This window comes from Cyprinodon tularosa, unplaced genomic scaffold (genome assembly GCF_016077235.1).
Source record: "Cyprinodon tularosa strain WSP-4 unplaced genomic scaffold, ASM1607723v1 ctg257, whole genome shotgun sequence".
Taxonomy (NCBI): Eukaryota; Metazoa; Chordata; class Actinopteri; order Cyprinodontiformes; family Cyprinodontidae; genus Cyprinodon; species Cyprinodon tularosa.
This window is the reverse complement of record NW_024038953.1, coordinates 441,755-454,026: the sequence shown is the minus strand read 5'-3', so window position 1 is coordinate 454,026 and position 12,272 is coordinate 441,755. Positions and strand designations below refer to the sequence as shown.

General features: G+C 37.9%; 1 protein-coding gene across 1 annotated transcript in view; it reads right to left on the bottom strand.

Moving 5' to 3' along the window:
- Window positions 1-4,378: 4,378 nt before the first annotated feature.
- kctd14 (potassium channel tetramerization domain containing 14) overlaps window positions 4,379-12,272 on the bottom strand; it is a 35,221-nt gene continuing 27,327 nt past the window's right edge. The window contains exons 2-4 of the mRNA XM_038288551.1: window positions 11,048-11,752; window positions 6,009-6,368; window positions 4,379-4,827 (exon numbers count right to left, since the gene is read on the bottom strand). Coding sequence (XP_038144479.1) covers window positions 4,516-4,827; window positions 6,009-6,368; window positions 11,048-11,101 — 726 coding nt within the window. The 5' untranslated portion in view covers window positions 11,102-11,752 and the 3' untranslated portion in view covers window positions 4,379-4,515. The remainder of the gene's footprint in view (window positions 4,828-6,008; window positions 6,369-11,047; window positions 11,753-12,272) is intronic.

Here is a 12,272-nt window from a genome sequence, read left to right as displayed (position 1 = left end):
ATGTAGCTTGCCACCATCAGTGTGTGAGTGTGTGTGTGAATGGGTGAATGAATGTAGTGTAAAGCGCTTTGGTCAAGTCTCCTAACTTGAATAAAGGCGCTATATAAGTACATGCCATTTACCATTTACCATAATTGTAAAGTTTCTAAAAATATGCATTGGCAGTAAAGAAACAAAGAACCTTCTCACAAATTGAGCATTGTGTTTTCAATTGTTTTGCTGTAGTGTGTAATGATGTGTATAGTGTTTACATTTTTGAAAGCTTCGAGCTGCTCTTTTGGTGTGAAAGTTTGAGTTTTGAAGGGAGAAGGTGTGGTTGTGTTTATGTAGCTTTAGAAAAGGGTGTTGTGTTTAGACATTGAAGAACATGGATGAAACGTTTGTGAAATGTGTTTTAGCATTTGAGAAAAACTGTAATATATTCTATTAACCTAGAGCAATATGCATGTTATGGTTGTTACATGTCAGGTACGCTGGTCATTGACCTTGACCAGGGCACCTTACAGTAGAACAGCAGTCAGTCCCTGGACTGGCATGGCTATCACTGACCCTACATAGTTAGGGAGTCATTTCCCACTGGGATCAGCTTCATAGTCGTGGTAGGACACTTCTTTGATTTTGCTCAGGCTACTCGTAAGCCCGCCAAATGTTGAAAGGGTAACATTATTGCTATTACTGTCAATATATAGTAGAACTTTTACACATTCAATAATAAAATGTCACAGGGATATGGGGCATAGCTGTATGGGGGATGGATATTTAAGAAAGGGGATGATTTTTAAGATTATTTTAAAAAGGGGAATGCCATCCCCTCTCATCTGTCCTCAACTCGAGTTCTGGTCCTGGGGTATTAATACTTATGAATGTGCTATGTGAGGGTTAACTGCAGTTCTATCATTCCTAAACATTTGGTGTGTCTGTGATTAATAAAATTAGAAGTCAGAGAAAACCATCTGACATTATATGTAAAGTATTTAAAATTTTTCTCCCAAATAAAATCACTCTATAATATTCATCATTAAACTTGCTTTCCCAATTTTATATCAAATCAACTGCTTTTTTAGATTGAAACAGACTATAAAAAAGAAGCATATACAAACTGTTTTTATCATTGTCTATTGGTTTAATTTGAAAAGTCTGATGTTGCTTTCTACCCTTAAAGAACCCCTGTGGAACTGTCCCTTCTTATACAGAAATAAAATAAATCATTCTGTTGTTATCATTACACAAGCATTTTTTTCACTTCTGGTCTGAGGTGTGAAATGCAGTCGTTTGCATCTTTTCTACCACCTGGGCTTTTTATTCTTCCTTTCTTCGAGGAAGTATAATTGTGATACTTTGTGGTGAAAACCCTGTATGTTGCACAAACCCTACTGCAATGTGGAAACTTGATGAGGTGACCTATAATATTAGGCGAGGAGGAAGAAAAGGGTTCTATATGTCCATTATGCAAAAAGCTAACAGAACAGTCAGAAACAAAAAAACAAAATCTGTCAAAGCTGCATAAATGGAGAAATTGAGAAAAACATGTCTGTCCTCATCATAAGCAGTTTTGTATGATTTCCTTTGAGAATGGAATACCACAATTTCCCCATTGTGGGACAATAAAGGAATGTTCTATTCTATTTTACTGGCAGTCTGTCCAGCCAGATTGATTACAGTATTAGAGTAGAAATTGTATTATTTATATGTGATTGGTTTAAAAATTTTAAGTGTACAGCTGCAATAAATGATATAACTTTAGAGAGTAATCTTTATATGACCAAAGAAGCACATTTACAGATCATTCCTTCCTTTCAGTAGCTGTTAAGACTTACTAACCATCAATGCTCCTGACAAACTAAATAAGGGTTTCTGCTGTTCTTTGTAGTTTGCCACTTTGCTGTAGAGTCTGTTGTTTCTTACACTTAGGTATGTTCATATTTTCCTAGATTTATTAAATTATTCCACTCAGTTTCATTCTTCTATTGTTTTCATCCTTTACGTCATTGTGTATCCGCATACTTCTACCTTCCTGTCCAATGGACAATAAAGGATATTTCCATACTATTCTATTTAATAACTGAACTTGATTATTAGTTGCAGGACATGGGAACATTTTCTCTACCCACTTCTGCCTGTTGACAAAACACAGCATCAGTACCGGTCGGTGTTAGCTACTAGAAAAAGTCATCATTACCCTTGCCAGCACATAATCTTTTATGGTATCAAGATCAGTGTGTAACTCAGAGCAGACCTTCTGATGCTCATGGTGTCACCTTAGCTTATTTCCCTTTCGCATAATCTGCTTTTATGATATTCCTTCAATAACAATGTCAAATAATTTGTAAAAAGGAAAGTTAAAAATGGTGTAAGATGAAGAAAGGTGAAAAAGCACCATGATGCGTAATAATGGCAGCTGCATTTTATCTTGTATATGATAGCCCAGATGTTTCAGCTTGACCACTGATTCATAATATCTGTTTTCACAGTTTTCTTACACTAAGTTTATCCTCAAACTAATACATTTATTTCTGCTTAAACTGTTTCTGCTGCAGTTTTTTTTTTTGAACAAAGACTTTATTTTATCAGATCAATATTCAAAATCAATGATTCATACAATAAGCCAGAAACAACAATTTCAATACAACCATACAAAAAATTGGGTAACAACAACCAAACAGGTCGGTGAGCTGAAGATCCATTTTTTCTTTTTCTTCTTTATCATTATATATATATATATATTTTTTTTACTTGGAGGATGAGATCTTTCTCAAGTGACTTTTATTTTTATCATAACAGAGATGTGTGTTTACGCTTATCTTACTACCATATTAACTGGAAATATGTCTTCAAAGGGTTTCATCTTTTCTCAAATAAACCAGTGGACAAGTTTAATTTTGCTGTTATTTTCTACATCGTATAAACATTCACTAGTTTCTCTTTCCATTGATTTACAGTAGGGGGTGAAGGTGTATACTAGCATATTGTTATCATTTTTTTGGCTACGAGAACAAGGATACCAAATAAGTATTGTTCTTCTTTACATAAATTATTTGGTGGAATTCCCAGAACAAAGATCCGGGGATTCCAATCAATATCAGCATGCAAGATATTTGAAATTTCCTCTCTAATTCCTTCCCAGAATTTCTTAATCTTTGGGCAATCCCAAAAGACATGAGTCTGATCTCCAACTATTCCGAACTGTCTCCAGCACAAGTTTGATTTAGTTTGATCAAATTTGGAAATAAGGTACGGAGTTTTGAAATATCTAACAATTATTTTCCAGTATAATTCTTTCCATGTTGGACTGTTAGTCAGTTTATCTGCTGCAGTTTTAAGTACCAGTATTGATTTGTGACAATTTAAAGTTTTTTTAAACCAGCAATTTTTATTTTTTGTAGATCTGTTCCTAATAAACCTCGTTAAACATAAAAAAATAAATAACTGAAGGAAATTTATATTCAATATTCCTGTCTAGCAAAAGGTTATACATAGTCTGGTGTTTTGAGAGTGAAATGTAAACTTTTTCCTATGTATGCTGCAATAAAGTGTCACCAACCTCTACGGCTGTTGACAACTTGAATGATTGTTACTCGGATAATTAGTTTACACTTATTAAACATGTATAGCTTATTTAAATGAATGTACATTTTCTGATATATGGCATCACACAAATAAGGACCCATTTAATAAATTGGAACATTATTGAAAAGCTAACCTTTCTCAGTATCTCAGTTCAAGTGAAACATCCGATTAGTTAAAAAAAAAAAACTCTCATTGCAGCTCCTGCATAAACACCATGAGTCTTAGCTGCTACTCAATTTACGAAATGTTTAGCCAGGCCCTTTATCAAGGTGTACGGCCATGTCTTGGTTTCGAAATTAGATGGAAAGCGTGCTACTCTCAGAGCTTAAGATGTTAAACAACCTATCAAAACTTTAGACATCTCCAGAATGCCCACATTGACACATTTTAAAAATACATGCAATCCTTATTAAATCTAGGTTTTGTTAGTAAGTAACCACCTCCCATAGCCCAAACTCATCTCACAGGATGTGGTTTGGTTGCTTTTAAATGTTACACGGCCAACTCTGGGGCAGCTGCTCTGCTTTCAACCAGGATGCTGGTTCATCTTTTGCCTCTTCACAAATTTGGTTTCTCCTCTAAGACAACTGTGGATTGCCCAATATCATGGGTTTGACGCAATACCGTCCACATACAGTGAAATCCCCGAGAAAGCTGTGAAAACGTTCAAAGCAAACAGAAGAATAAAACATTAACACCTACGTCATGTTAGCAACACCTTTCAAAAAAGGATGATTGTAGATCTGACATTAACACATCCAATACTTCTTACAAAATGTTGCCCACCTTAAAGAAGAAAGGAAAGAAAATGTGTAATTTATTTAATTTTATTCTTGATTTTTATCAGAAGGTGTAGCTTATTATCTTTAAGTTATATAGAAACAAAGTGCAGTTGTTTGATTTGAACCCACAGACAGTTTTGTCCTGACCACACAGACGTGTGCCCCATCACCACCAGGTGAAGGTGAGATTGTAGAAGATGTCGTAGGTCTTAAAAAGAAAGCCCCGCTCCGGATGGTGAGGCTCGATGTTCACTTTGTAGCCACGACTTTCTATGTCCATCTTCACGCAATCAAGGAGGTCTCTGGCCGACGGCCCAGCCTTCCACGGCCCAAATGTCACCACTGACTCCTTGCCCGCCTCCAGGGTGCTTTTAGCATCACCGTAGGAACCCAAGTCCTCCTCCGTCTGCAGCACGGCGATGAGGATGGTGGAGCGGCGTGCAGCCACAGCCTCCGCTCTGGCAATACGGATCAGAACCTGAAAGAGGATTAGACCTGTTCAAAGGGTTTTTTGCTAATGAGTTATTAATGTTGGATTTATTTAATTACGCAGACATAAATGTGTTTCATTCTAGATCCAAATTTTTACCTGTATCCAAAAATCATAAAAATAAGTAATACAATTTTAAAAAATTGTCTTTCTAAATAAAATTAATTCAAACCTAAGAATTCCTCCTCCTTTTTTCTGTCAATGACTCAAGCAACAGCGCATACTATAATGCACTTTATTAGGTAGAATGAAAATTAGATAAAAATTTGAATGTACTCAGTAGTACTACAGTTAATAAAGACAGTGCAGCTGATCTTTTCATTTTTTTTCAAGCAGTCACCTAAGGATTATAGACAAAAACTGCCTTTTTTATGTGTAAATGCTAATTTTATCATTTCCCACTACCACAGAAACCTCAATCACAGACCACAGTGCTGACAGCAGTCTGATTAACTCAAAAACAAAAGATTCTTCCTAAAATGTAAAGAAACTTATTGGCTCTCTTATTTGGAGGGAACAAGCTTCTGTCTTGCAGCCCTACCCCTAAGTCCATTAAAAGTATTTGAACATCCTGCTATTTTGCAATTTCTCCCACTTAGAAATCATGGAGGGGTCTGAAATTGTCATCATAGGTAGATGCCCACTGTGAGAGAACCTAAAAAATAAAAATCCCGAAATCACAATAGATACATTTTTAACTATTTATTTGTATGATACAGCCGCAAATAGGTATTTGGACACCTGTCTAACAGCTAGAATTCTGACCCTCAAAGACCTGTTAGCCTGCCTTCAAAATGTCCACCTCCACTCTACTTACTAATCCTAAATCAGATGCACCTGTTTGAGGTCGTTAGCTACATAAAGACACCTGTCTACCTGATACAATCAGTAAGAACCCAACTGCTAACATGGCCAAGACCAAAGAGCTGTCTAAAGACACACAAATTTGTACACCTCCACACAGTGCAAGTTCTCCCACACGTCCTTGGAGGACACAGCCTTTGAAATTGAACACACTTATAGATTTATATTGATCACTGGTAGGTCACAGGTGACTTTGTTGATACTCATTCTCGACCTGAGCAAGAGTGATCATTCAGTGCTTGAAGCACCACCTCTGGCGGTCAGTAGGGATGAAATAGAACCACTGTTAATAGGATCCATCTGACCTCAATGTTTTCTTGGTAGTGCCGGACCTTGGAGAGGAACTGCTGCCGTCCCACCAGCTCTCCAAACAGCTCAGGCGTCTCCTCCAGTCGTTTGATAAGTGGTTTGATTTTGTAGTGGACAGCCTCTTTGTAAACTTCACGGATGTTCTCCGTTGGCAGCTTCTCCGACCTCAGGAACTCCAGAACGGCTCCAAAGTGGGAACCGTCACGGTCAATGAAGAAGCGTCCCTGTCCATCTGTGCTGACTTTGGGGTGACTGCTGAACAGCTCAGCCAACTTGGAGTCTGGGTGTTTCCTCAGCGTGCTCAGTGTGGTGCTAAACAGGTAGCCCCCAACATTCAAGTGAACGACAGGAGAGGGCTGATGGGAGGAGAGTGATGTTAACAACCACAAACAGACAAAAGATTTTTAAAGAATATAATGTTGACATTTATTTTTTGTTTTATTTATATCTACATAAAGATATTTCTCACAGGTGTTGACTGATGATAGTAAATTCAGTGAGTTGGAGATATATATAGATATATCTGAATTCTGCCATGACTATTATAGAGAGTAAAACCATTATTAATGACATTAAAATAAATTATTTCGTCTTTTAAGGTTCTACAACATGAAAACCACAAAAAAAACACTAATAATTTCCCATAAATCAAAATTGGAAAAATTCCTTCATTACCCAAACACATTGTTCATTGATCAACACGGATTGACGATTGTAGATTTCAGAAGGAAGAGGAAAGTTGAACGCTATTAACATCATGGGGGAAGAAGTGGAGAAGGTGGAGGATCTTAATAAATTACCACAAATATGCAGACCTCACACAACTGTACATTACAAGGTTACAGGTGGCTATGAACCTACTGAAGCCCTGGCTAAATGCAGAGAAGAAATAAAAGCATGGAAGTGACAAAAATTTCTTCAGCTGAACAGTAAAACAAATTGAGAAATATTTTTTGGATCAAAAATAGAGTGTTCAAAAGTTTGCGCACAGCTTCTCTTAATACAGCAATAAACCACCAATTAGGCTCTAAATCTGGGTGTAGGGATGGACTCAGATCTGAGCCTTCAGAGTCTCATATAGAGATAAACAAAGTCGTCCTTCTATCAGCATTCTGGGATATATCTGCCTCTTCTGAGGATTTCTTTTCTTCTCATATACTTCATGGACACCTTATCTCTTACGACCCTCTGCCATTTTGAAAGAACCACGGTAACAAAGGCGAGCTTCAATGACTGAAACCGTAGCTCACGACACATGCAGCTGAAAGTGTGCATGCACAGAAAAAGATAGCACGTAGATTCGCCTAACGTAAACATATGACCAGAATGATTGACAATTAGGAGGACCACTTATTTAGATGATGTTTCAGGATGCTGCTGCCAGCATGCTCACTAAAACACATCACCCCAGTGCTGAAATCGCTACACCGAATTCCTGTCTCTCAAATAGTAGATGTTCAAATGCTTCTGCTGTCTTTTAAACTGCTGCATGGCTTAACTCCAAAATACAAAGCAAATTGTGTTGTCAGTGGATCAACCACCCAGACCTCTCAGATCGTCTGGCTTAAAGGAATAGTACACCCAAAACATGATTAGCCTTCATTTTCTACTCACCTCCATGCTGAACAACACTCTGGAGTACTTTTTTGATATCTCAAATGCATCTGGAGATCTGGGAGGCTTCTTGCTGTCTGCTGACATTCAAATAATGGAGGTCCATGGCGCCCGAGACAGAAAGGTCCATAAAAGTCCACAAAAACGTGTCAATATTCCTCCATACTGCTCGTCCAATGTAATCCAAGTGTCCTGAGTGGGTAGCATCCAGAATTTACTCGAAACGAAGTCATTTAGAATGTTTTTAGAGCATAAACAGTAGTGTATAGGATTTCCTAATAGCGCCCCCATGCGCGCTCACGATTCTACGGAAGCCGGCAGACCAAACCGGAAGAAAGTGCGCATTCAGCGTCTGGTCTGCCGATAATGCAAGCGTAGAAGAAGAAATGTGCTGTTTACCTGTGCAAAGAAAGAAACAACGAAAGAAAAATGTCTGAGGACTTCAGTGTTGAGGAAGAGCATGAGTTCTTTGCCGAGCTGAATGCGCTGGTTTGGTCTGCCGGCTTCCGTAGAATCGTGAGCGCGCATGGGGGCGCTATTAGGAAATCCTATACACTACTGTTTAGGCTCTAAAAACATTCTAAATGACTTCGTTTCGAGTAAATTCTGGATGCTACCCACTCAGGACACTTGGATTACATTGGACGAGCAGTATGGAGGAATATTGACACGTTTTTGTGGACTTTTGTGGACCTTTCTGTCTCGGGCGCCATAGACCTCCATTATTTGAATGTCAGCAGACAGCAAGAAGCCTCCCAGATCTCCAGATGCATTTGAGATATCAAAAAAGTACTCCAGAGTTTTGTTCAGCATGGGGGTGAGTAGAAAATGAAGGCTAATCATGTTTTGGGTGTACTATTCCTTTAAGTCTATTCTGCACACCCAGAGCCAAAACTAAACATCGAAAAGCAGTTTTTAGTTCTTTTGATCCGATACTCTAGAGTGTACTAAACATTATTAGTTAAACTTCTTTTATCTTAAAGGGACACTATGCAACATTTTTCAGTTAATTAATGTGTTCCATAACGTTATGGATGATTAAATGAGTCATTTCAGGTTGAACAAAGGTATTCTCGGCCGCCCTGGTGGTCTGTGGGGGAAATACTGCACTTGCAACTGCAGGAGCACCGACCCGCACCCACAGGCTCAGAAGTCTCGTGAGAGTCAGTCTTGCTTTACGGCGAGAACTGCTACACCCCCCAGTTAAAAGCATTCTCGTTGCTAGCACAGTGGCAATCTTTGTGCAGTTATGCTACGTTCACGCAGCAAAAGCAGCAAAATCGCATCTGCTGCTTCATTTTTGCTGCTTGTACCAGTTAGTACTGACGCGCGGCTGAAGCAGCTTTGCTGCTCTGGCTGCAAAAGTGTGTCTGAGGCGCGTTGGGCGGAGCTTCACTATCCTTTCTCTGCCTTGCAGCTATATTTGCTGTGATCAGTGGGAATAAAGTAGTTTTAATATGTGTTTAAGTGAGAAAATACACCTGAAAACGTAATCAGTGCAGTCAGTTCATTCAGATTATTATCCTGCCTTCAATATTTTTTCTGTCGGAGCCGCTCAGACCCCCACATACCAGGGATGCGCCGACAGTATGGATCCCTTCATCAGCAGCGGTTCATCGCGGCAGCTGGTAGGTGTTTTTCATCTAAATAATTCAAACTGCATATTCTGCCGGCAGATTTCTGCATTTTAAGTTAATTTAGGCGTCAATAAACTGTTTAAGAGCAGTGATCATCAGCGCTGTGTCTCTCTCCCTGTCTCTCACCCGACGCGCTGCTGCAGCCGCTTAGACATGCTGCGCCTGCAGCTCAAAACGCGCCGCGGGACCTTTGCATGTAAACTCGCTGCTTCTGTCGCGCCAGCTACATCCAGTGTGAACGCAGCGTTAGTCATTCGCTGCTAAGCTCAAAACAACCGCGCCTGGCTTGACGGAGAAACCAGGAGAACAGCTGAGCACATTTACGACAGTGCACTTTTACTTTCGCCCTCTGGGGGGAGCCTCACTGGAAAATCAACACCGGTTGCATAGTGTACCTTAACATCAATACATTTTTTATTATCTTGCAATGTATTTTCGTATTCTATATGTCCTATTATTTACATAGCTTCTAATTGTCTTGCTACTGAAATGTGTTAAATAGATAACTTGCTTGCCTTTTAAAGTCTGCTGTGAGGAGTGTTATCTTTTCTGCCTGAAAAAAATGGAGGGCCATGGCATATATTAAATATAAATAATAAAAAATAATCTTAAACTTTACGGCAAATAAAATTAACATCTAAGTGTATGTATGCTAATTTCTTTAAGAGTAGGGAAAGCTGAATACAGTGAACGTAAGGTGTTCACTGTGTTTATCAGAGACACTTAGTTGTCAGCTGTTTTTGCAAGTGGTGATCAATGATGATATGGGATTTCTTTAAAGCCATTTGACCTCTAAAGTTATGAACAAAACAAACTCTCAAAGTTACATTATTAAAGGACTTAAACAATCCTGTTAAAGACCTTTTATGAGATTTAAGCCAGTGCAACTTGGTTATAAGAAAGGTTGTTGTCACACTTTCAAAAAAAAAAAGAGAGAGAGAATCCCCATGAACCAGGAGTGAAGGATGATCCTCAGCACATTTAAATTTGAGGTGAAAATGAACCAATGCAGCCATCTTATTTAATCAACTGGGGCGTTTTGGTCATCTCTTTTTTTAACTTTAAGATCATCAGTCAGATCTGATTTCAAGAGAGAAACCAACCTGAAATGTAGACCTTATCTTTCTGTTCAGCTATTAGAACGACTCAGTAAATATTCTGAAATTTGTTTTATTTAGAGTAGAATTATGGACCCATTAAAATAGTCATTTTGCTCAAACAAACATGCGGATCTATGGAAGCCCGTTTCCGCCACTCTGTAAAAAAAAAAAAAAAAAAAAAAAACTATCTCAATATAATGAGATAGTAACTCAATATAATGAGATAGTATCTCATTATAATGAGATAGTATCTCATTATAATGAGATAGTATCTCATTATATTGAGATACTATCTCATTATAATGAGATAGTAACTCAATATAATGAGATAGTAACTCAATATAATGAGATAGTAACTCAATATAATGAGATAGTAACTCAATATAATGAGTTACTATCTCATTATAATGAGTTACTATCTCATTATAATGAGATACTATCTCATTATAATGAGATACTATCTCATTATAATGAGATACTATCTCATTATAATGAGATACTATCTCATTATAATGAGATACTATCTCATTATATTGAGATATTTTTTTTTTTTTTTTTTACAGAGTGGCGGAAACGGGCTTCCATACGGATCTGATCTCAGCAACTTTTTGCTCTAACAGGGGAAATGTTCCCTCAACTTACAGAAATAACCTAAAAACCAAAGAAATGGGTTTATTTTCTTACTGATATCGCAGATGAAGCCTGTTTTCCACTTGATTTGTAGTCCGGTAGACTCATCTTGTGACTCTGAACGTCCGATCCAGGTGGGACCAAGTAGCTGGAACAGGTAGAACCAAGGGGGCGTGGCCTAACCCGGATCTATAAACAAACTATGGTGCGCTATAGAGATGTCTCACTCCGCGATATTTTCCCTATTTTTAAACTGATCTTATGAGTATCAGCCCATACATAGGAAATTTTAAATTTTAACAGAAAAAGAAACCATGACAGAAATATGATTTAATAATAGGTGTGAATAAATATTGTAACGTGTTATATCTGTTACATGTAACAAATATTGTGTATACAAAATGACATTTCACTTATTTAATATCGACAAGTTAAAAACAATTACCAATAACATTTGTTTAAAATCTAATTGTGTTGCTTTTCTATCTGGAGTTTAAAGAGCAAACAGAATACAGTTTAAAAGTGACCATAACAATGGAGAATACCAGAAAATGTAATATTTTTCATTGTCTTTTTTTTTCTCCTTCAGGAAATGTTGATCCAGGAGATGCTTCGTTGGTGTAGCCTCTAGGTCCTGAAGGGGGGCGGGAGAGAGGCAGTGTCAAGAGGGTCTCTGGGCCTTGTTGATAAGGCTGGTAGCGGATGGGAAGAAGCTGTTCTTGTTCTGAGAGGTTTTAGGGTGCGTTGGACAGCAGCCTCCTGCCAGAGGGAAGTGTGAAATAGTTTGTGGCTGTGGTGCAAGGGATCAGCAACAATATTCCCTGCACACCTCAGACACCTAGAGGTGTGCAAATCCTGAGCTTTAAAACCCACCAGTCTGACCAATAGTCGAAAATATCCTACATGCCATCAACTTCCTCTTTAAACTCTTAATATCACTCACACTGAAAGTAATTGAACTGAATGCATCTATAATTTAGATTATTTTCTTAGAAATGTTTGATTACTGAACACATTTATCTCTGCAGTCAAAAAAAAAAAAGATTCACTCTCAATATCTTAAAATGTTCCAACTCTGATAAAGGAGCCACCTGAAGCAGAGTGACCATCTCAACTCTTAGTCAAACATCACATTACTTTCAACACCCACATGTTCCAGTCTAGTTTTTTCATTTTCACAAACTTATTCAGAGCAGTGCAGCTCTACTTTGGTTAAGATTGATATATTAAAACAAAAACAAAGCTTCTAGACCCTTGCATTAATAAATGCAGACACCAA